At 44.0% G+C, this 24,311-nt stretch overlaps 3 protein-coding genes across 4 annotated transcripts in view; 1 reads left to right on the forward strand and 2 right to left on the reverse strand.

Annotated features, from left to right (window-relative positions):
- The window catches only part of LOC139581911 (dnaJ homolog subfamily C member 4-like), a gene marked incomplete at its 5' end in the record, with an annotated part of 13,311 nt that extends 4,009 nt beyond the window's left edge, over positions 1 to 9,302 (reverse strand). Inside the window, one exon of the mRNA XM_071412108.1 lies at positions 9,188 to 9,302. Coding sequence (XP_071268209.1) covers positions 9,188 to 9,302 — 115 coding nt within the window. The remainder of the gene's footprint in view (positions 1 to 9,187) is intronic.
- A 1,282-nt stretch (positions 9,303 to 10,584) lies between these two features.
- On the forward strand, positions 10,585 to 15,977 carry nudt22 (nudix (nucleoside diphosphate linked moiety X)-type motif 22). 2 transcript variants are annotated; one of them, XM_071411558.1, is made up of 7 exons: positions 10,585 to 10,842; positions 13,552 to 13,648; positions 13,772 to 14,510; positions 14,705 to 14,821; positions 14,991 to 15,088; positions 15,216 to 15,309; positions 15,524 to 15,977. In XM_071411558.1, the coding sequence occupies exons 2-7, from the start codon at positions 13,563 to 13,565 to the stop codon at positions 15,680 to 15,682; spliced, it is 1,293 nt and encodes a 430-aa protein (XP_071267659.1). In that variant the 5' UTR covers positions 10,585 to 10,842; positions 13,552 to 13,562; the 3' UTR covers positions 15,683 to 15,977. The 2 variants fall into 2 exon arrangements, with proteins under 2 accessions (XP_071267659.1, XP_071267658.1); XM_071411557.1 differs by lacking the exon at positions 10,585 to 10,842 and adding an exon at positions 11,631 to 11,878.
- LOC139581607 (heterogeneous nuclear ribonucleoprotein U-like protein 2) lies at positions 15,449 to 24,165 on the reverse strand. Its single transcript, XM_071411556.1, has 12 exons — positions 23,086 to 24,165; positions 22,629 to 22,764; positions 22,424 to 22,503; positions 22,083 to 22,328; positions 21,813 to 21,925; positions 21,363 to 21,629; positions 20,065 to 20,187; positions 19,600 to 19,701; positions 19,173 to 19,341; positions 18,609 to 18,929; positions 18,403 to 18,485; positions 15,449 to 16,169 (listed from the first exon to the last, which is right to left on the reverse strand). Exons 1-12 carry the CDS (start codon positions 23,999 to 24,001, stop codon positions 16,008 to 16,010), a joined length of 2,718 nt encoding a protein of 905 aa, XP_071267657.1. The 5' UTR covers positions 24,002 to 24,165; the 3' UTR covers positions 15,449 to 16,007.
- Between the last annotated feature and the right edge of the window lie 146 nt (positions 24,166 to 24,311).

Here is a 24,311-nt window from a genome sequence, read left to right on the forward strand (position 1 = left end):
GTGGAGGTGTCCTACCCTCACATCACACCCATTGGCTGTGCTGCTCATGCATTGAATCTGCTCCTCAATGACATCATGGCACTGAAAACAATAGATACACTCTACAAGAGAGCCAAGGAAATGGTTAGGTATGTGAAGGGTCATTAAGTTATAGCAGCAATCTACCTCACCAAAGCAAAGTGAGAAGAATAAGAGCACCACATTGAAGCTGCCCAGCAACACCCTTTGGGGTGGCGTTGTCATCATGTTTGACAGTCTCCTGGAGGGGAAGGAGTCTCTCCAAGAAATGGCCATATCACAGTCTGCCGATATGGACAGCCCCATCAAGAGGATCTTCCTGGATGATGTATTTTGGGAGAGAGTGGTAAGCAGCCTGAAACTCCTGAAACCTATAGCAGTAGCCATTGCACGGATTGAGGGAGACAATGCCATCCTGTCTGATGTTCAGACTGCTTGCAGATGTAAAAGAAGAAATCCGCACTGGCCTTCCCACTTCACTGTTGCTCCAAGCAGAGGAAACTGCAGTTCTGAAATACATCAAAAAGCGTGAAGACTTCTGCCTGAAGCCCATACACGCCGCAGCGTACATGTTGGACCCCAAGTATGCTGGCAAGAGCATCCTGTCTGGTGCAGAGATCAACAAGGCCTATGGTGTCATCACTTCCGTGTCTCTACACTTCCGTGTCTACACTTCCAAGCAAGGGCTTTGGGATGGAGATGCAATATGGCAGTCGTGCCAACATATCTCATCAGCCACCTGGTGGAAGGGACTTTGTGGATCTGAGGCTCTTTCCCCTGTTGCCTCCATCATCCTCCAAATCCCACCAACATCAGCCACCTCAGTGCGCAACTGGTCCTTGTTTGGGAACGGGAACACATGGGAACACACGGGAACACACACACACACCAGGCTGACCAATACAAGGGTTGAAAAATTGGTAGCCATCCGGGCTACCAATTTTTGGCTTTTTGAGCCTGACAACGAGCCATCCTCAACAAGGTTGAAAAGTGACTGTGAAGATGAGGCCTCAGAGTCTGATGTTCAAGAGGTGGACATTGAGGAGATCCAGGGAGAAGACATGGAAGCCAGAGAGGAAGACAACCAAAGCTTTAGTTTCTAGACTATCATTTTACAGATGTCTGTTTAAAACGTTTTTGGGAGATGCGATGGATCATTGAGGATCATTCAGTATTTCCTTTCTTTTGTTGTTCTGTGAAATCATCCCATGTGAAGAGTCAACTCATTTAATTAAAGTTCAATTCTTAACAATTTTTTTATATATTTTTTCTATTGGAAGGATTTAATAATTTGCAATTATATTTACTTAAGGTAAAAGGTTTGTTTGTCTCCATATGATATGGTAAATATATCCAATAGAAAAAATATCTACATTTAAAATGGTATTAATATTAAATTGCATATATTCCTGTTAATTCCCACAGAAAGTTTCCACCTCTGACTATTCCCCAAAATGTGCAACCCTAGTGGGTGTGCTTTGCTGGTGACACTGAGGGTGATTTATTTAGAATTCAATGCACACTTAACCAGCATGGCTACCACAGCATTCTGCAGCAATACGCCATCCCATCTGGTTTGCGCTTAGTGGGACTATCATGTGTTTTTAACAGGACAATGACCCAACACACCTCCAGGCTGTGTAAGGCCTATTTGACCAAGAAGGAGAGTGATGGAGTGCTGCATCACGTGACCTGGCCTCCACAATCACCCGACCTCAATCCAATTGAGATGGTTTGGGATGAGTTGGACCGCAGAGTGAAGGAAAAGCAGCCAAGAAGTGCTCAGCATATATGGGAACTCCTTCAAGACTGTTAGAAAAGCATTCCAGGTGATGCTGGTTGTGAGAATGCCAAGAGTGTGCAAAGCTGTCATCAAGGCAAAGGGTGGCTACTTTGAAGAATCGAAAATATATTTTGATTTGTTTAACACTTTTTGGGCTACTACATAATTCCATATGTGTTATTTCATAGTTTTGATGTCTTCACTATTACTGTACAATGTAGAAAATTGTCAAAATAAAGAAAAACCCTTTAATGGTGTGTACAAACTTTTGACTGGTGCTGTATATATACAGTTGAAGTCAGAAGTTTACATGCACTTAGGTTGGAGTCATTAAAACTAGTTTTTCAACCATTCAACAAATGTCTTGTTAACAAACTATAGTTTTGGCAAGTCGGTTAGGACATCTACTTTGTGCATGACACAAGTAATTTTTCCAACAATTGTTTACAAACAGATTATTTCACTTATAATTCACTGTATCACAATTCCGGTGGCTCAGAAGTTTACATACACTAAGTTGACTGTGCCTAGAAACAGCTTGGAAAATTCCAGAAAATGATGTCATGGCTTTAGAAGCTTCTGATAGGCTAATTGACATCATTTGAGTCAATTGGAGGTGTACCTGTGGATGTAGTTCAAGGCCTACCTTCAAACTCAGTGGCTCTTTGCTTGACATCATGGGAAAATCAAAAGAAAACCGCCAAGACTTCAGAAATTAAATTGTAGACCTCCACAAGTCTGGTTCATTCTTGGGAGCAATTTCCAAATGCGTGAAGATACCACATTAATCTGTACAAACAATAGTACGCAAGTATAAACACCATGGGACCACGCAGCCGTCATACCGCTCAGGAAGGAGACGCATTCTGTCTCCTAGAGATGAACGTACTTTGGTGCGAAAAGTGCAAATCAATCCCAGAACAACAGCAAAGGACCTTGTGAAGATGCTGGAGGAAACAGGTACAAAAGTATCTATATCCACAGTAAAACGTGTCCTATATCGACATAACCTGAAAGGCCGCTCAGCAAGGTAGAAGCCACTGCTCCAAAACCGCCACAGAAAAGCCAGACTACGGTTTGCAACTGCACATGGGGACAAAAATCATACTTTTTGGAGAAATGTCCTCTGGTCTGATGAAACAAAAATAGAACTGTTTGGCCATAATAACCATCGTTATGTTTGGAGGAAAAAGGGGGAAGCTTGCAAGCCGAAGAACACCATCCCAACCATGAAGCATGGGTGTCACGCCCTGACCTTAGAGATCCTCTTTATGTCTCTATTTTGGTTGGTCGGGGCGTGAGTTGGGGTGGGCATTCTATGTTGTGTTCTATGTTGTCTAGTTCTATGTGTTTGGCCAGGTGTGGTTCTCAATCAGAGGCAGCTGTCTATCGTTGTCTCCGATTGAGAACCATACTTAGGTAGCCTTTTCCCACCTGTGTTGGTGGGTAGTTGTTTTCTGTCTCTGTGTCTGCACCAGACAGAACTGTTTCGTGTTGGTCTATTTTTGTTATTTTGTCTTAGTGTTCTGAGTTAAAATAAATATTAACATGGACACTTACCACGCTGCGTTTTGGTCCACTCCTTCTTCCCAGGACGATCGTTACAATGGGGGTGGCAGCATCATGTTGTGGGGGTTCTTTGCTGCAGGAGGTTCTAGTGCACTTCACAAAATAGATGGCGTCATGAGAAAGAAAATGATGTGGATATATTGAAGCAACATCTCAAGACATCAAATCAAAGTTTATTTGTCACGTGCGCCGAAAACAACAGGTGTAGACCTTACAGTGAAATGCTTACTTACAGGCTCTAACCAATAGTGCGGGGGAAAAAAGGTGTGTGTGTGTGTGTGTGTGTGTAGGTAAGTAAAGAAATAAAACAACAGTAAAAATATATGTGAAAATAAGAGCAGCAATGCTATATACAGACACCGATTAGTCAGGCTTATTGAGGTAGTATGTACATGTAGGTATGGTTAAAGTGACTATGCATATATGATGAACAGAGAGTAGCAGTAGCGTAAAAGGAGGGGTTGGCGGGAGGTGGGACACAATGCAGATAGCCCAGTTAGCTAATGTGCGGGAGCACTGGTTGGTCGGGCCAATTGAGGTAGTATGTACATGAATGTATGGTTAAAGTGACCATGCATATAAGATAAACAGAGAGTAGCAGCAGCGTAAAAGAGTGGTTGGGGGGGGAACACAATGTAAATAGTCCGGGTAACCTGTTCAGGAGTCTTATGGCTTGGGGGTAAAAACTGTTGAGAAGCCTTTTTGTCCTAGACTTGGCACTCCGGTACCGATTGCCATGCGGTAGTAGAGAGAACAGTCTATGACTGGGGTGGCTGCGGTCTTTGACAATTTTTAGGGCCTTCCTCTGACACCGCCTGGTGTAGAGGTCCTGGATGGCAGGCAGCTTTGCTCCAGTGATGTATTGGGCCGTACGCACTACCCTCTGAAGTGCCTTGCGGTCAGAGGCCGAGCAATTGCCGTACCAGGCAGTGATGCAACCGGTCAGGATGCTCTCGATGTTGCAGCTGTAGAACCTTTTGAGGATCTCAGGACCCATGCCAAATCTTTTTAGTTTCCTGAGGGGGAATAGGCTTTGTCGTGCCCTCTTCACGACTGTCTTGGTGTATTTGGACCATTCTAGTTTGTTGTTGATGTGGACACCAAGGAATTTGAAGCTCTCAACCTGCTCCACTACATCCCCGTCGATGAGAATGGGAACGTCCTCGGTGCTCCTTTTCTTGTAGTCCACAATCATCTCCTTAGTCTTGGTTACGTTGAGGGATAGGTTGTTATTCTGGCACCACCCGGCCAGGTCTCTGACCTCCTCCCTATAGGCTATCTCGTCGTTGTCGGTGATCAGGCCTACCACTGTTGTGCCTTCTTGTCACGTTCCTGACCTGTTTTCTGTTGTTTTTTTATGTGTTAGTCGGTCAGGGCGTGAGTGTGGGTGGGCATTCTATGTTATGTGTTTCTATGTGTGGTTAATGGGTGACCTGATATGGTTCTCAATTAGAGGCAGGTGGTTTTCATCTCCTCTGATTGAGAACCATATTAAGGTAGGTGGTTTCACATTGTTTGTTGTGGGTGGTTGTCTCCTGTGTCTGTGTATGTTGCGCCACACGGGACTGTTTCGGTTTGTTTGTTCGTTCGTTCGTTCGTTCGTTTGTGTAGTCATTTTTCCTGTTCGTGCGTTCTTCGTTATATTGTAAGTTCTTACGTCCAGGTCTGTCTACATCGGTTTTGTTATTTTGTTTATATTCAAGTATAGTTCGTTTTTCGTCTTGTCTAATAAATCATTATGTCATTTCACAACGCTGCGTTTTGGTCGAATCCCTGCTCCTCCTCTTCGGATGAAGAGGAGGAGGAAATCCGTTACACTTCTGCAAACTTAATGGTGTTGGACTCGTGCCTGGCCATGTAGTCGTGGGTGAACAGGGAGTACAGGAGGGGACTGAGCACGCACCCCTGGGGAGCTCCAGTGTTGAGGATCAATGTGGCAGATGTGTTGCTCCCTACCTTCACCACCTGGGGGCGACCAGTCAGGAAGTCCAGGATCCAGTTGCAGAGGGAGGTGTTTAGTCCCAGGTTCCTTAACTTAGTGATGAGCTTTGAGGGTACTATGGTGTTGAACGCTGAGCTGTAGTCAATGAATAGCATTCTCACATAGGTGTTCCTTTTGTCCAGGTGGGAAAGAGCAGTGTGGAGTGCAATAGAGATTGCATCATCTGTGGATCTGTTTGGGCAGTATGCAAATTGGCGTGGGTCAAGGGTTTCTGGGATAATGGTGTTGATGTGAGCCATTACCAGCCTTTCAAAGCACTTCATGGCTACAGACGTGAGTGCTACGGGTCTGTAGTCATTTAGGCAGGTTGCCTTTGTGTTCTTGGGCACAGGGACTATGGTGGTCTGCTTGAAGCATGTTGGTATTACAGACTCAATCAGGGACATGTTGAAAATGTCAGTGAAGACACCTGTCAGTTGGTCAGCACATGCCCGGAGCACACGTCCTGGTAATCCGTCTGGCCCCGCAGCCTTGTGTATGTTGACCTGTTTAAACGTCTTACTCACGTCGGCTACGGAGAGCGTGATCACACAGTCGTCCGGAACAGCTGATGCTCTCATGCATGCCTCAGTGTTGCTTGCCTCGAAGCGAGCATAGAAGTGATTTAGCTGGTCTGGTAGGCTCATGTCACTGGGCAGCTCGCGGCTGTGCTTCCCTTTGTAGTCTGTAATAGTTTGCAAGTTCTGCCACATCCGACGAGCGTCGGAGCCGGTGTAGTATGGTTCAATCTTAGCCCTGTATTGACGCTTAGCCTGTTTGATGGTTCGTTGCAGGACATAGCGGGATTTCTTGTAAGCTTCCGGGTTAGAGTCCCGCACCTTGAAAGCGGCAGCTCTACCCTTTAGCTCAGTACGAATGTTGCCTGTAATCCATGGCTTCTGTTTGGGGTATGTACGTACAGTCACTGTGGGGACGACGTCCTCAATGCACTTATTGATAAAGCCAGTGACTGATGTGGTGTATTCCTCAATGTCATCAGAAGAATCCCGGAACATGTTCCAGTCTGTGATAGCAAAACAGTCCTGTAGTTTAGCATCTGCTTCATCTGACCATTTTTTATAGACCGAGTCACTGGTGCTTCCTGCTTTAATCAGTCAGGAAGTTAAAGCCTGGTCACAAATGGGTCTTCCAAATGGACAATGACACCAAGCATACTTCCAAAGTTGTGGCAAAATGGCTTAAGGACAACAAAGTCAAGGGATTGAAGTGGCCAACACAAAGCCCTGACCTCAATCATATAGAAAATTTGTGGGCAGAACTGAAAAAGCATGTGCAGGCAAGGAGGCCTACAAACCTGACTCAGTTACACCAGCTCTGTCAGGAGGAATGGGCCAAAATTCACCCACCTTATTGTGGGAAGCTTGTGGAAGGCTACCTGAAACGTTTGACTCAAGTTAAAGAATTTAAAGGCAATGCTATCAAATACTAATTTAGTGTATGTAAACTTCTGACCCACTGGGAATGAGATGAAAGAAATAAAAGCTGAAAGAAATAATTCTCTCTACTATTATGCTGACATTTCATATTCTTAAAATAAAGTGGTGATCCTAACTGACCTAAGACGGAATTTTTACTCTGATTAAATGTCAGGAATTCTGGAAAGACTGAGTTTAAATGTATTTGGCTGTAGGTGTATGTATACTTCCGACTTCAACTGTATATATTTATTTATTTTTGCATGTTAATTTGGCCTTAATACACGTCACATTTCAGTTTGCAAACAATGTAAAACATTTTTTTATAAATCATTGAGTTAATAAAGCCGCACACAAACATGGTCGCTTTTTTGCTTTCTTAATTAAGGCAGCTCGAACATGCAGGTGTTCCAGCCTAGCTCAGTGCTTTCTGTGGTGGTAGGACAGCCCGCGGAAAATACGGAGCGTAGGGGTTGGTAATGTTCTTTAGTTGCGCTGTGATTGGCTCAGTGTTCTGTCACTCATGGGGACACCAAGTCACTGCAAAATCTACAGGGAAAGCTCGAAAATTCAAGCCCCTTGGGTGCTTCCATAGAGTTACATTAGAATTGCCCATTCAAGAAGGCTCAAGGTCATTGGCCACAGATTAAATGACATAAAATCATGTTATATCTACCGTAGCTTTGATTGGACTGATCAAACTTAGCTAGCAGTCATTATCATGAATCAAATCGACAATCTACTGGCAAATCACTTTCAAACCTTGTCATATGAAGAGAAATTATGAAGAGAAATAAATAAAGATAAAACACAATACAGATCAAATGTATCGGTGCTCATCGGCCATTGGACATAAATATTACACAATAAGTTGGAAATCACAAATTCAACAATGAGTGGTTTGGAAGGAATCAGTGGCTAACTGCAAATATTGCAAAGCAATCACTAGCCTGCTATTCAGTGGAGTGGCTGTGTGGTCCAAGTCTGGGCTTAAGGGTCTCTTTTCCAAGCTTAAAAGGATAAACATTCAACACTGGTCATAATGTCAGTCCAGCATGACTTCTGCCGCGTTCAAAACAACTGGAAACTCGAAAATCTCAGACTTCAGTGAACTCAAGACAACTGTGAACTTGAATGGTCATCCAACTCAGAAACTCTGTCCTCTTTTTAGAGCTCTGACCTGAAGATTCCTGATTCCTGATTCCTGATTCGACCTTGTTTTTTTCAGTTCCCAGTTGTCTTGAAAGCGCTATAAATCCAGAGAATGCCAGACTTTGATGCAAAAATGTGCCCTTAAGGACCGCCGTGCCACCTTCCTGTTCAAGTGAGCACAGCACAACAAGGTGAGTCAAAAAAATGTATTGTATGCTGCTGCATAAATTATGTAATATGTCAGGGAGATATGTATACCGTAGCTAAGAAAGTAATACTAAGTGTATGTTGTGTAGTAAGCGGTTAGTAGCCATACCCTAATAATTTGGTCCCTTTTTCCCTCCTAACTTAGCCTACTGTTCTGACTTGGTGGTGCATATGTAGCCTATAGCCTGTTTTAGAGAAATGTCATCATTGAATATTGTAAGAGCTTTTATTGTCTGCTTATATGCCCCCTTTATTTATCCTACGGTTCTGACTTGGTGTACAGGGAGAATACTGTAAGAACGGCCCATATTCTGATTTCTGTTGCTGTACATTTCAAAAGTGCAGAACAAATAGTTATATTGACTATGTCCGTCCTAGCTCGCTCATTAATATCTTAGTCGAAATTACGGATTGCCTCGTATCCGCTCGTCGTCCCTTTTGCCATAATTTGTACATCTCAACTGTCAGTATAAACCACATTTGTTCAAGCAAGTCAGCCATATCAGCAGTTTTTTTTAAAGGCAGTAAATGTTTAAAAGGCTGAATTAACCGTTAACCGTTAAGGATTCACTCCATGGTGCTGAAAAGAAAGATCTGCTATTGGGACAGCTTTATGTAGGCCCTAACAGTTTGTGGGCACCGTTTGTCACTGTTATAGTGCAATTAATATATTGTTTAGTGTTGTGTCCTGTAGTGCCTTTGCTGGCATGCATCGAAGACATTTTTTGGGGCGTTTTCCCAACCAAGATTTACATGCTAAAATCACCACTGCTCATTCAACACAGATGTATACTGTTAAACATACTGTACAGCCCTGTTAACATAGAGATCCTCACAACACCAAAATATAATGTGGGAATGCCTTGTTGGAAGAAGGTGGAAAAATACTGTGCAAGAGTGCACTCGTGTGGTCGGACAGAGATGCTGCAATATAAACCATCATGCAGCAAACCCTAAATCTGTGCTGCTTGAACTGTGCCTTTCCTACATTTACTAAGTATGTGAAGATTTTAAATGACAGACTAGAAGATTGTCGTACCTTTTTTGATTTGTCAAAAAATGCATTCTTTATTTGCTCCAGTGAGGCATCAGGTTTTACACCAAGAAGGTTGTAATAGTTTACTGCCACTCTGCAATAAGACACAATGAATAATAATTAAACAGAATGACAACACAGTGCTGGGATCACAAGCCTGGACTGGCAATCTTTAAACAACTGAGGAATCATTGTGTAAGATAAATCAGAAAGGCTAAATCTGATTATTATGTAACCGCTTATTCGGATTGTAATGGGAACCTGGCAAAATTCTGGAAAAATGTCAAATCTCTTAAGGGTTCTACTTCCTCCTCTCTGCCACAACAAATTATATCAGACACTGGCCTCATTACGGGGGAAAAATAACATCATTGATGCATTTAATCACCATTTTATTTCAGCAGGCTATCTCTTTGAAAGCACTTCTAAGCCTATTCACAATGATATTGGGCTGGATGCTGATAGTGTAAACTTGCTGAATGATCACAGAAATTATAGTTGGTACAGCTTTTCTTTTAGGCTATTTACAGAAAAAGAAGACCTGGATGCTTTGTGGGCAATAGACAACAAGAGATCCACAGAGGCTGACCAATTGAATCCAGGTCTGCCTATCATTGTTGGCTCAATAACTCACATTTTTTATTTGACATTGTTATCAGGAAATATTCCAAAAGTATGGAAATCAGCTCTTGTTCTGCCACTCCATAAGGACGGAGATAGTAGTGATCTTCATTATCACCCCATTTCAAGGATTCCTTGTCTAGCTAAGATTCTTGAAACCTTGGTAAATGTACAACTTTTTTTTTATTTTTTACTTAATCTATATGCGGATGATACTATTATGTATGCTACTTCCCCAACTGTTGATCTGGCTGTGTTAAAACCACAGTCAGATTTTATAGCTATGCAGAAATCCCTTGCTGGTTTAAAACTTGTGCTTAATACGGGCAAAACGAAATACATGTTGTTTTCAAACTCTCATAAGAATGTTTCAGATGAACTACATGTTCACTCATTAGATGGTTCTCCAATCAAAAGTGTTCCCACATATAAATAATGAGGCATTTGGATTGATGTGTATTTGACATTTAAAAAACATACATACTGAACAAAAATATAAACACAACATGTAAAGTGTTGGTCACATGTTTCATGAGCTGAAATAAAAGATCCCACACATGTTCCATAGGCACAAACACGTATTTCTCTAAAATGTTGTGCACAAATTTGTTTACATCCCTGTTAGTGAGCATTTTTCCAATGCCAAGATAATCCATCCACCTGACAGGTGTGGAATATCAAGAAGCTGATCAAACAGCATGATCATTACACAGGTGCACCTTGTGCTGGGTTCAATAAAAGACAACTATAAAATGTGTAGTTGTCACACAACACAATGCCACAGATGTCTCAAGTTGAGGGAGCTGCAATTAGCATGCTGACTGCAGGAATGTCCACCAGAGCTGTTGGCAGAGAATTGCATGTTCATTCTGTAACATAACTGCCTCCAACGTCGTTTTAGGGAATTTGGCAGTACATCCAACCAGCCTCACAACCGTGTATTGGATCCTGTGGGCGAGCGGTTTGCCGATGTCAACATTGTAAACAGAGTGCCATTTTGAATGCACAAAAATACCGAGACGAGATCCAGAGGCCCATTGTGAGATGCATATCTGTATTCCCAGTCATGAGAAATCCATAGATTAGGGACTAATGAATGTATTTCAATTTCCTCATTAAATTGTTGCATGTTAATTTTATATTTTTGTTCAGTATTGTAGCGGTGGCTATAAGCTTGCTAGCTAACACGACTAAAGACACTGGGCTAAGCTTTTGACCTATGATGTCACGTGGTAAAACAAGTATTTGAACAAAAAAAAAGCAATGGTGAATTGCAAGGGTAGAGAAGCATAGACGTACCGAAATGTTGTACTTTCTTCGCATCATAACAAATATACTGGGGATTGTTGCATAAAATTGTCTGGCAGAGTTCTGGGGTGTAATCATTACACCGATTCTGTTGCAAAACGTTTAGTCTGTTGCGTTTACTCCAAAAGCAAACTATAGTTTATATTGGACAAATTCAGGTAGGTCCCTCCCCATTTCGTTCCGTTTGCAACTGAAAACAAAATATCTGTTCTAAGTGGACAAATTCAGGACGTTAGCGCACAGTTTCACTCCTTTTCAGATCGTTTACTCCATACTGAACACACACTACTGCACGTTTTGGGGTTAACCCTTTCTTGTCTTTCTATTCTCTACAAGATAATGCCTCAAAACTGGATTGTTTTTCTTCTGGCTAATAACAAAAATACGCACATTTAATGCATTTCACACACTTTTCAGTTTTTCTTCAACACCCCAAAATAGTATTTTACTCATCAATGCATACACAGCAGTTTACTTCATGTACTCACCAACCTCACGCCTCCTCCAATCAGCTGTAGAAGTGGGCGGTGCTGACCTGATTGTTATGACTCGTCCACAAAATCACTTCCTGGACGTTTAAGGCCACATATTTTGTCAGTTACTAGTATCTTTGCATTTATGTCTCTCAACGACCAATTTTTAAATATGTTTCTGACTTCACCAAACGCTCGAGGCTTTGGTTCAGTCAGCGTCCATTCCATAAAAGTAATCTATATGTTCGTTAAGGCTTGACTTGTTTATGCTATAGCAGTGGAAGGAAGCTATTGGTAAGGATCAATCTTTCAAACTATGTGTTTGTGTCATTGATAAATTAGCTTGTCAGAACAAGGTGCTGGGTTCAAACGGTCAAACGAATTTTAGCGAGAAGCTAGCTACTAGCCCAAGATTTACTCTTACGGAGCCTAACGTTACTCCTTAAGTCCAAGGACCTTCTAGGTTATTTCAGAGGTATACTGGCTCTGGCAGCCGAAACTCCATCTAAACGTGAATCCATTACAAAATGGTTCTAGGAACATTAAGCCCTCTACTTTCAAATAACAGGAAAGTTATTTAACAAATACAAAATATACATTTAATGTACACTGTTTTGACGGCTTTATCACAGTTGCAGCTGACAGTATTTTTCAGTGACAACACGTTTCTGGCGGCCTTCTGCCGTTACAGACAGATGTTTGGAGCATGCTAGACAGCTATTTAGCACAGGTGGTCCCTCTGCCTTCCCAGCCTGGTCTCATAGACTTGACGTAAGATAGTAAATGTAAATCCGGGACACCCAAATTAGTGTGACATGTTCGGTTTGGTTACATAAGACAGATGGTTGGGGTGGATGGGTGTCAGTTTGCCAGCTTTTCACTTTACAGCAGCTTCATAACTACAGTTTTATGATTCAGCCTGAAAATTTATTCAAAAACTTTTCCAGCATCCCTTCTGTAAACACACAGCTCTACTACTTCTGGGCTTAGTCACATGGTAAAACTTAGCCCTTGATCATGGCTCTCAGTTCCATTCCATTACACATAAGAGTCATTGGATGAAGGCATCTTCTGTACGGGGGAGTTTTGTTAAGAGTCACAACGCTTGGTCTGAACATTAACACGCATCTCTTGCGGTACGGTTTTGGAAGCATGAGGACCTAATCTTTCAGATCATCGAGAAATACTTTTCTAAAAACTAAAGGTTAAATTGATAGAAACCTTTTATAAGGTTAGGGTTCCCACACATATTTCCATGTTAGAGCACTTGTTTGCGGAAAACAGACTGAAGACAGAGTGGACTACCTGTGCTAATTAGCTATCTGCGTCTCCGAACACCTGTGTGTAAATGGGAGATGGACGCCACAAATGTGTAGTCACTGAAAAATACTGTTGGCTGCATCTGTGTTAAAACAGTGTACAGTAAGTGTATATTTTGTATTTGTTTAATAATTTTCCTGTAATATGAAAGTAGAGTGTCTTTATGTTTCTGGAACCGTATCGCAATTGAACTTGATTCAAGTTTAGATGGAGTTTTGGCTGCCAGAGCCAGTCTACCTCTGAAAATAACCTAGAAGGTCCTTGGATTTAAGAAGTAACATTAGGCTCCGTAAGAGTACATCTTGGGCTAGTAGCTAGCTAGTTCAATAAGTTTCTCGCTAAAGTTCGTTTGACCGTTTGGTCCCGGCACTTTGTTACTGACAAGCTAATTTATCAATGACTTATGTTGCTAGAACCGTACCATTATTGGGAATTCACGTTTAGATGGAGTATTTGGCTGTTTTGACTTTGAGAGCCACTTCGCCCTTTAAACAGAACATGTAAGGTCCTTGGACTGTAAGGAGTAACGTTAGACTCCTTTAGTCCAATATTGGGCTAGGTAAAACTATCCTTCCTCAATTAGAAAATGATCTTCATTTATTCTACACAAACATGAGAGCTGATTTATATGATTCCGATTTGATCAGGCTTAATCAGAATGGATCCTGAGGTCTCTGTGCTGTTGCACTGCACCGCCTGGGGAGGTCTCCTGGAACCACAAGTGCAGGTGGAGCTTTCTGCCAGGTAAATTCAGAATTCATTACTTTCAATCAATAGACTACTTCTAACAGCCAACTAACTATAAAACCAGTTATCAAACACAATGAATCTATTGTCCTCTCACTCCATCTCTCTCTATTCATCAAGGTTTAACCGTCAGACAGAGCCAGCACTGGAGAGTCACATAGAGGAGGTGTGGACAGAGAGGGTGACCATGGAGCCATGGCTTTTCAATGGGGCCAAATTCAGGCTGCACTCTTTCAGTCTGGCCTCACCCCAGCCCTCCTGTCCATCTACACCCCAGCCTCCCTGCATGACTGGAGGAGACAGAGATGGAAGGCAATGTAGCATTCAGAAGGAGGAAGAGGGCCATAACGAGACAAAGGGGAACGCTGACTCTGGAAGAGCAGAGGTGCTCAGACACCAAAGAGGTCAAATAGACGGAGTCATAGGTGAACGACAGCATAATGACAAGGATTTGAGTAGCTATAAGCAGAGGGAGAGGAACCTCAGATACACGCAAACCTCCACCCCAGGGTGCAGAGACCAACATCCTGCTGTGGGAAGCAGTGCAGCAGAAGCTCAACTCTTCCCACAGAGAGATGTGGGTGGGAAGGGTGAGGGGCCCACTCCCATCCTGACCCTGAGGTTGGGCCTGACCTGCTATAGGGACTTCCTGGGCACCAACTGGTCTCAGAGAGCAAGGAAGCTACGCCAGCGTGCAGAGGTGGAGTATGGGGATCCTCTGGCGCTATTGGCCCAGCCGCTGGGGGTGGGTGGGATCTTGTGTACGGCTGACAGACAGGTGGTGCTGATCAGGAGGAGCCAGCAAGTGGCGGAGGCAAGGGGGCTACTGGACATCCCTGGGGGGCACCCAGAACCAAAGGTGAGACGGGAGAAAGAGGGTGAAAGTTAAACCAATACTGTATGAAATGTGGTATTGTATCAGCTATACTTGTGAGGTTGGTTGGATTAAGTTATGACTTATTCAAAACGACTGTTGAACTGCATTCTATTTCCATTGTTTGCCATACTTATGGTATCTAATTACCTTTGCTGCCTCCTCCCCCTCTCCCCCAGGCTGTGTTTGAAGGCCTCGATGAGGAGGACAGGATCAGGGTGGAGATGCTGCAGTGGAGGGAGGAGGCTGTGGTCAGAGAGCTGTTCTCTTCTGTGTGCGCTGAGATCAGAGATGAGGTGAGACAAAGAAACATAGCTGCTGGCCATGAGACTGAGTGTTCAAGGACAGTCTGTTTGTTTATCCCCTTTCTTTCTCTCTCTCTCTCCATCTATCATTTTCTTTCTCCATCTCTTTCATTAAGTTCGTCTTCATTCCTCTCATTACGACCCCATTGTCTGTCTGCAGGTAAATGTTCCTCTGTGTTCTCTGGGTGAGCCGGTACTGATGGGCATCGCTCTGAATCACACCAGTGCAGGCAGACCCAGTGCAGAGTTCTACATCAGGTACTCACAAAGGAAATGACATCATAGAAAAGAGCCCTTCATTATCAGGCCCATGTTTGATAACTGACCACAAAATGATAAGACATTCAGTATTATACAATTCCTATGTTGTGTTGTCTGTCCCCAGTTGTTCACTGACTTCCACAGAAGTTCGAGAGCTTTACTGGCAGGGGGGCATTGAGGCCCAGGAGTCTACAGATATTGTGTTCTTGAGCCAAACAGTAAGGAGCGCCACAACAGTTACTGTTATCTGTGAAACTGTAATCTGCATAAAGAAAATGTAATGTCTAAGAACACAGCAAAACAAAGCATATGGAAAGTTCATCATTGAAACATAGATATTGAACAATGTCATACAAATAGTTTGTAAACAGTTTATTACACATTAATAACACCTTGTGTAATGAATCTCCGGATGTGTCTTGTGATTTGAAGGAGGTGCTACGGCTAGACCAGAGCACCCCCCTGTGGTCGGCGTTGTGTCCTTCAGCCAAGGGTGCAGTGCTGCTCTATCAACTAGTGCTGCCTGACCGAGAAGACAAAAGCAATCGGACACAAACTCCAGCTACTGCACCGGATAAAATTTCCAGATGATGAAATTAATAGACATTAATAGACATTTTCTTCAACGAAAAAGCAGCGATTTAATGTTGTTGCTTTAAGAGACTGTTGTAGAACGTTTAAGCCCCCTGCTATGAAAATGTGTAAGGAAACATTCCCTGAATATAAAGTTCCAGCAGTATTACAGAAAACGATAACTCCATACAAACATTGCTTGATGTTTGACACTTAGGCACCTGGTGGAGGCACAATATTTCCCAACTTTGCATAAAAATGCTGTAAGATAATGTAAGAAATATAACCTGTATAATAAATCTTTATAAAACCACCTGTTGATTTTGCTAATCTCTTTAGATGTTTAACAGTAACCCTGGTAACGGTAACTATCATAAGCGTAGTTCCTGTTACCATAGTAGCCCTGGTCTTGGTAAACCTGATTCTTGTTGCCGTAATAGTCCTGGTCTTGGTAAACCTGATTCTTGTTGCCGTAATAGTCCTGGTCTTGGTAACTCTGATTCCACTGAACAGAGAGGGGGAGAGAGGGAATAGAATACATCATTCATACTGTTCAACAGAGACATTGACTGTGAGACTTTTAACATGTGAGACTGTCTATGGTACTGCACTTCCTCTCAGAGCTCTGTACACAGGTATGCTCTCTATCCTACCCTCTACCCTGTCTAGCATTTACCTGTTTTGCACACACACACCGGTACCAGGGTCTCAGAAAAATGTGGAGCAGGACATTTGACCGGCAGCATTTTAATTTACCAGACATTTAAGAAATTTACCGGACCCATATGCATTGGGTGTGCGTAACCTGATTGGGGCGTCCACCCACGGTGCTCAGAATAAAATAAATCACATTTAGATTATGGTAATGAATTTTAACAGAACATGAAACTCGAGGATGCAATGTGCTCCATACCGAATTCCGATGCAGAATTTAAAGATGTTAGAATAACTGTTCACATTTACTTTTCCTCAGCCAAGAAGACCAGTAAGGAACAGCAACATCACTAGCCTATGTCAATCTACTATCCCCCATAGTAGAAAAGTTAACCTATTCTATTGGTCAGCTTGTCAAGAAAGAACTAGCCTATTCCAAACAGACTCTGGGACAGTTGTGGGACAATAGATCCCAAATTCATACAACCACTAGGCCTAGGATACATCCAAAACAACATTAAAAAGCAAGGAGTCTGATGCAACAGATTAGAACGATTAGCTTAAAATGTTGATCAACTATTATTTCCAGGCAGTAGGCGACGCGTGAATGTTCGTACCATACTGCAATTTAGTGGGGGGGGGAAACGTTAAAAGCCACTGCACACGCGAGCGGTTTCATGAGACCGAGATGAAATGATCTTATCTATTAGAAATTTAGGAAGAGTTGAGAAAAAGATGCAACAACTAGTATGGGTTGCTAATATGACTAGGATTGGGCCTTTGGCTACTCGACAATGAAATACATTTGAAAAACAACAAAACATCAGCTAAATAGGCTACTGTTTTCAATGGCATATGGAAGTCTTTATAGTTTGATTGGGTTTTGGCTAAGCTACTTTGAAGCAAGGTAAGACATGCCTCATAATGTAAAATGTTCAGGTTTCAAACAGTTAAGTATATGTTTTCAAAATACATACTGCCTCCAGCTCATTGCAAAGTGGTGTGAAGCCTGCCAAATTGCCTATGCACTTAAATGGAGAATGGGAAGCACACTTCAATTACCAGTTGAGAAATAAAAATAGTAGCTCTTTTTAATCTTGGCCATCAAAACCGTTTTCAACACGCAATTGCATTTAGAATTGTTGCACAATGATTGGGCTTATAAAAGCACTTTTCACTCCAGCAGCAATAAACAAGCTGTTTGATGAGCTGTAGCAGCTGTTTGATGAGCTGTAGCAGCATCTCTCATGTTACATTGACAGGTATTTAAAAAAATAAATAGGCTAAAATACATTTTCGCAATGGGATTTGTTTTCTTCTGGACAATTGACCGGGGACATTTTTATTTATCGGCTTTTTAAAAACTTTTCTTGTTGCCAAAAGCCGGCTATTACCGCTAATGGAAACCCTGACAAGTACCCAATGTGCATGCCTGTTTGCGTGTGTGTACCACTACCTGTCTGTAGCATGCTTCCTGTCTGTAGAATTCTTCCTGGCTGTAGCATGCTTCCTGTCTGTAGCATGCTTCCTGTCTGTAGCATGCTTCCTGTTTGTAGCATGCTTCCTGTCTGTAGCATTCTAGCTGTTTGTTGTAGTTTAGTTGTCTGTTGTACTCCCTGTATGCTTCATGGTTAAAGTCATTGCTGCGGTACTGGTAGTTCGCTCCATTGAACGGTTCATCCTGCCAGATAAATATCACAGAAATGTGTCGCCTAGGCTCTATATCCTATGCCCCTGCCTCTATATCCTATAGCCCTGCTTCTAGATCCTATAGCCCTGCCTCTATATTATCCTGTAGATTATATACCCTTGCCTCTAGATTATCCTCTAGATTATGTAACCCTGCTTCTAGGTTATATACCACGGTCTCTAGATCATATACCCCTGCAGCATGGTTTCCAATCTGCTATATCAGCAACTCTCTACTATATCATTCCAGTCTTTTTCTGTCCTATCCAATAAACTAATCATTTTAAATCAATAACAAATCCCCAAAATGTATGAATTAATAAGGCGGAATATAAGGAAACTATGTAAAGGTGAAGTATGTTTATCAGAGGTTGATTGGATAGACGAGGACTCACATATCTGAGCTGCTGTGGTGTCCAGTACTGCTGATGACCATACGGGTATGGCTGCTCCTGGTTGAACCATGTGCGGTCCCAACCTACAGACAAACAATGTTATTACTATAACCAGAAGAACCCCAAGGCGTGACATATTACCAGACCAAACATATTAAGTAATAGCGGCACTCAAGTTTTTCCCCCCATCAATCATTCTCCCTGACCTCTCAAGTCACCAGCCGCCACTGGATTGTACCCCCTGTCCATCCGGCCCTTGATGAGGGGTTTAGGGGGGTTATAGTCTTGCTTGGCCATCCTTCCAAATCTGGTCTTGTTAAGGTGATAAGACTGAAGTCCAAGGTTATGGGGGTTATTGTATCGGACGCGCGGTTTCTTCCGTTGTTTGGGGGCGGAGGGGACAGGGGGGAGCAGGCTTTTTGCCTCTTTTTTGTACCCCTCCAAGAGAGCCTGTGCTTCATCTCTGGCTAGCTCCACAAACAGCACCTTCTCCAGCAGGTCTCCCTGCTCTGGCAGAGTGCAGCTCACTGGGGAGGAGAGGACATCAACACAGCATCAAAAGCAACCATACCTTCAGTTAGTTTCTCCTTTCACTGTATAGGCTTGAACAGTATGTTACTCCATTAAACTGAATCTGTGTGAAAATTATGCAACTCAAAGATTGATATGCTGCTACTCTATAGATGTTTTTGAATTGTGTGAATGCTTACGAAATTATACTTAAAAAGGTCATTGCTCATTGGTTATCTTCTGTATTGTATTTCCCTGACCTTTGACCTTGTGGAGATCCGTTTCAGGGATCTTGTCCCCCTCCTCCTCCTGTTGCTCCTGCAGACGCCTCTTCCACTCCTCTTTAGATGGGAACACCACCACCGCCCTGCGCCTGAAACCCGCGAACCACAGCAGCCTCTGGCGCTGAGCTGAGGGGTGGACGTTGGGCTGGGGACGAAGAACAATACATTATTGTCCAATTGTCTTTACAGAGAACTTAAATTCATATTTTGTGCTTGGTGGTATGCAGGAGGAGAGGAAACAAAGAGAAGGAGCGGCAGGAGAGAAAGATTGTCTAAACTATCACCTTTAATTATGAACAGATTTGATTCCTAGCCTATCAGTTAATATACCCTCCCTCTTTCAGGGAGCTAGCCAATCAGCAGACCCTGCCTCCCCTGGTTGTCCTATCAAATAGCTACCTACCTGGTCCAGGATGTAGTTGCGTGGAGTCTGAGCCGCTACCTTGATCAGCTCACTGAGACACTGAGAGGCCTGCTGCAGCCTGCTCTCTCTACGACCCTGCCCCTGTGGAGAGGAACACACAGGTACAGCTAACAACATACAGACACACACCTTTGGAATTGATATAATCAATAGATGAATAAAACTATGAACAGTGTTATGGTGTTATAATGGTGTTATAGTGTTATAATGGTGTTATAATAGTGTTATTGTGTTATAATGGTGTTATAAGTGTTGTGTTATAATAATGTTATGGTGTTATAATAGTGTTATAATGGTGTTATAATAGTGTTATGGTGTTATAATAGTGTTATGGTGTTATAATGGTGTTATAATAGTGTTATTGTGTTATAATGGTGTTATAATAGTGTTATAATGGTGTTATGGTGTTGTAATAGTGGGTAGTTGTGTGTCTGGTGGTCTGACCTTCATGCAGGGTAGGAGGCCTGCGGTGCCCAGCAGGGTGTATCTCTTCTCTGGGTATTGCTTCATGTGAGCCCTGGCCCAGTGGGTCTTACCTGCCCCTGGCAGACCCACCATCATCAACACCTGAGGAGGAGAGAGGAGGGAGAGGGGTAGAGCGAGGAGGGAGAGGGGTCGAGCGAGGAGGGGTAGAACAAGGAGGGAGAGGGGTAGAGAGGGGAGGGAGAGGGGTAGAGAGAGGAGGGGTAGAGCGAAGAGGGGTAGGGGTAGAGAGAGGAGGGAGAGGGGTAGAGAGAACAGGTGTAGAGAGAAGAGGGAGAGGGGTAGAGAGAACAGGTCTAGAGAGAAGAGGGGGAGAGAGAAGAGGGAGAGGGTAGAGAGAAGAGGGAGAGGGTAGAGAGAAGAGGGAGAGGGGTAGAGAGAAGAGGGAGAGGGTAGAGAGAAGAGGGAGAGGGGTAGAGCAAGGAGGGAGAGGGTAGAGAGAAGAGGGAGAGGGTAGAGCGAGGAGGGGTAGAGCGAGGAGGGAGAGGGGTAGAAAGAAGAGGGAGATGGGTAGAGAGAAGAGGGAGAGGGGTAGAGAGAAGAGGAAGAGGGTAGAGCGAGGAGGGAGAGGGGTAGAGAGAAGAGGGAGAGGGTAGAGATAAGAGGGAGAGGGGTAGAGCAAGGAGAGAGAGGGTAGAGAGAAGAGGGAGAGGGTAGAGAGAAGAGGGAGAGGGGTAGAGCAAGGAGAGAGAGGGTAGAGAGAAGAGGGAGAGGGGTAGAGAGAAGAGGGAGGGGTAGAGAGAAGAGGGTGAGGGTAGAGAGAAGAGGGAGAGGGGTAGAGAGAAGAGGGAGAGGGTAGAGAGAAGAGGGAGAGGGGTAGAGAGAAGAGAGAGAGGGGTAGAGAGAAGAGGGAGAGGGGTAGAGAGAAGAGGGAGAGGGTAGAGCGAGGAGGGAGAGGGGTAGAGAGAAGAGGGAGAGGGGTAGAGAGAAGAGAGAGGGGTAGAGAGAAGAGGGTGAGGGTAGAGAGAAGAGGGAGAGGGGTAGAGAGAAGAGGGAGAGGGTAGAGAGAAGAGGGAGAGGGTAGAGAGAAGAGGGAGAGGGGTAGAGAGAAGAGAGAGGGGTAGAGAGAAGAGAGAGGAGTAGAGAGAAGAGGGTGAGGGTAGAGAGAAGAGGGAGAGGGGTAGAGAGAAGAGGGAGAGGGTAGAGAGAGAGGGGTAGAGAGAAGAGAGAGAGGGGTATAGCATGAATAAAGTGCACACAGGCCAGAGGATAGAGTTCATGTTAGTGCTGGCAGCCATTGCTCTGCTCTGCTCTCTCACCTCACACTGCAGTTTGGAGGTTGGTGGGGTTGGGGCACTGAGCCTCTGTCCAGCAGGCAGGGAGGAGAGGGGGGTGTACCCTGCAGGGCTGGGGTACCAGGGGGGAGAGGTGGGGTCCAAGTTGAGGGTGATAGAGGTGTTTTTGCAGAGGACGTGGGGGTACAACACAGAACCGCAGAGAGCAGCCGGACTCAGGTGGAACGCCATTCCCATAAGGCGACCGTTCTTATGGAAGGAGAGCTCAACTCCTTCCTCCTTAGAGAAAGACTATGGATGGAAAGATGCAGGGAGACAGGAACAAACCCATAAACACAAAGCGAGGCAGGGATTACTTCAGTAGTAAGGTTTGTCTTTTTTAGATTCGGACTGTTATCATTAAAATGACATTTCAACATGTACTGCATTCAAGAAAGTGAGGGAGGGGTAAAAAAAAAAACTAATGTCACTCACAGCATAACAGCCAATGACATCGCCCTCTGAAAAGGGCTCTCCAAACTCCTCCTCTTTCCCAGCCGTCACTTTTCTGCCCCTAGCGTCGTAACCGTAAGACAAGTCCTCATCCCCTGAATGAGGGGAACGAGAGAAATCAGCACACATCATACAGAAACATTTCATTCATAAGACTCAATGAAGTACCTCTGCTAAACCATGGGACATTTATAACCAGAACATATCCACATAATTGTCCAATATTCTGTTGGGGAAAAGTTCAGTCCTTACCGAGCATCAGGTTGGAGTTCCAACGCTCCACTGACCAGCCCAGTCTCAGACCATGGTGCTCAGGGTCCTCGGAGTCCAGTGATGGGGACACCAGCTTTTTCTCAAACATAGCCTCGAAGCCCACCCTGCCCTGGTGAGTTCCGTGTGTCAGTCTGCATCCAGACCACAGGAGAGGGAAGCGCTCCCAGAACCTTGGCTGGCCGCTGCAGCCGTCCCGGCCCACCTCAAAGTGCAGGTCACCGCCGTCTGTGGAGATTAGAGAGGATGCCCAACTGACTGTTAACACCACACTGGTCAACCAGGGCAATGAGAGAGAGGTGATCCCTCATAATTAAACTCACAAGAGTCTAGTCTGACCCGCCCTCCGTCTTCCTCGGCATCAACACCATTACTCTCAGGCTGAGGCGGTGGGGATTTGGCCCTGTGTGGAGAGAGAGTTTGGTCATGTTTAAAGACACTGTCTGATGGGTAGAGGATCATTTGCCCAGGCTCACTCGGAAAACCCTGCAGAGCTTGAGTCATGGAGGAAAGGTAGTGTATGTATACCTGTTGTACTGGATCTCCTCCTTGAATTCGTAGTAGGCCCTGCCTCTGGTTATCTCACCCTGAGCAGTCCTCTTTACCCCACGCTTCTCCCCTCCACCTCCAGCACTATTTTCCTTGTCTTTGTCCATGTGAAACACTGCAACGAGAGTGGGGGAGGAGGGGTTTATGATTGATTGATTACTCTAAAAGTGTAGGCCAATGTACAAGATGAGTTATAAACCTGTAACATATGGATACCAGTTGTTGGGGTCAACTCCATTTCAAATTCAGTCAATTCAGGAAGTACACTAAAATTCTAATTCTCTTGAATGCTTTTCAATTAGGATTTGTTTTTGTTTTTAATTGGATTTGCTTCACTTTTTGAATTGACTGTAAATCAAATGGAATTGACCCCAACCCTGATGGATACAATAAAAATAATCATGACATTATTCAGTGTGTGTCATATCATATCTACCTGTGTCCTGGCTGGTCTGGTCACTGGTCACAGAAACAGATCCCAGGCTGAGGCTGGATGCAGTGCTGCTCCCTCTCTGGGCCACCATGGAAAGACTGTCCTCCTCAACTCTGTCCTCCACAGCTGAACCTGCATGATCTTCTTTAGACTGCCCAACAATCAACATACTCGTGTCTTGATACATGATGTCTATCAGTGATATCTGTGATGAATTAAATGTGTTTTGAATGGGCCTGGTGCTCATGCTTGTTGTGTTGAGTTGTTGATTTGATGTCGTTTTATCCTCCTCTGCTTCCTGTGTGGCAGTCCGTTTGGAGACTCCACGTGCATGTTCCTCCTCACCCTGTTCTTGAGCGCTCTCTTCTTGGGTGACATGTTGCTGTTGCTCTACTTGTTGATTTAACGAGGTCTGCTCCATCAACCCTTCTTTGTCTGCCGTGGTTTCTGCACACGGGCTCACGGTAAAAGTGCTGATTACACACAGGTCTTCCAACTGACTTGCTGACGTGTTATCAAGTTTGGCTGCTGAAATTGCAGGTGCCTCCGTGTCTGCACCCGTAGGAGAACAATCAGCTCTAGGTCTCACCATCATCTCTGAACTTGCTGCGCCTGCAACGTTTCCATCGTGTCCAGTGGCTTTTGCCTCCTCGCCCGGTAGAGGGACTTCTCTCTCCGTCGCTAACACTGTGGATGCTCTGGGTGACTCGTCATCTTGTGGCTTCGGCTCTTCTCCAAGACCAGGGACTCCCTTGTCTTGTCCAAGATCGCTTGATTCTGGAGCTTGCAATTCAGCTTCGAATGCGGACATCAAACGCCCAACAAGTTCTGCCTTGAGTCCTTTGATGTCCAGTGCTCGCTCTTTGAGCATGACTCGTAGTTCGGCCACTTTTAGCTTTTTGACTTCTGACAGTTTCATTTTCCACTGAAATGTGCGTTGCTTTTATCAAGTTTAAAAAGTTACTTTACCTCGTGAGCTTCCAAATTACTGTTCTGCTGTAAAAAAAAAAAAAAGTATAAACTTTAGCATAAGAAAGCAACTGCTCGAACCAAAACACACCCAGAGACTGCTGTACTGTAAAGTTCAATATACGGTTCTACTCTCTGATTGGTCCATCGGGAAAATAACCCCGCCTTGATATCCAAGCCCTACCAGCTATTGGTGTAAATTGGGGCCGCCTATAGACACGATACATTCCGCTGACCAATCACGCTTATTCACCAAATAA

The sequence above is a fragment of the Salvelinus alpinus genome, chromosome 7, assembly GCF_045679555.1.
Source record: "Salvelinus alpinus chromosome 7, SLU_Salpinus.1, whole genome shotgun sequence".
In the NCBI taxonomy this organism is placed as follows: Eukaryota; Metazoa; Chordata; class Actinopteri; order Salmoniformes; family Salmonidae; genus Salvelinus; species Salvelinus alpinus.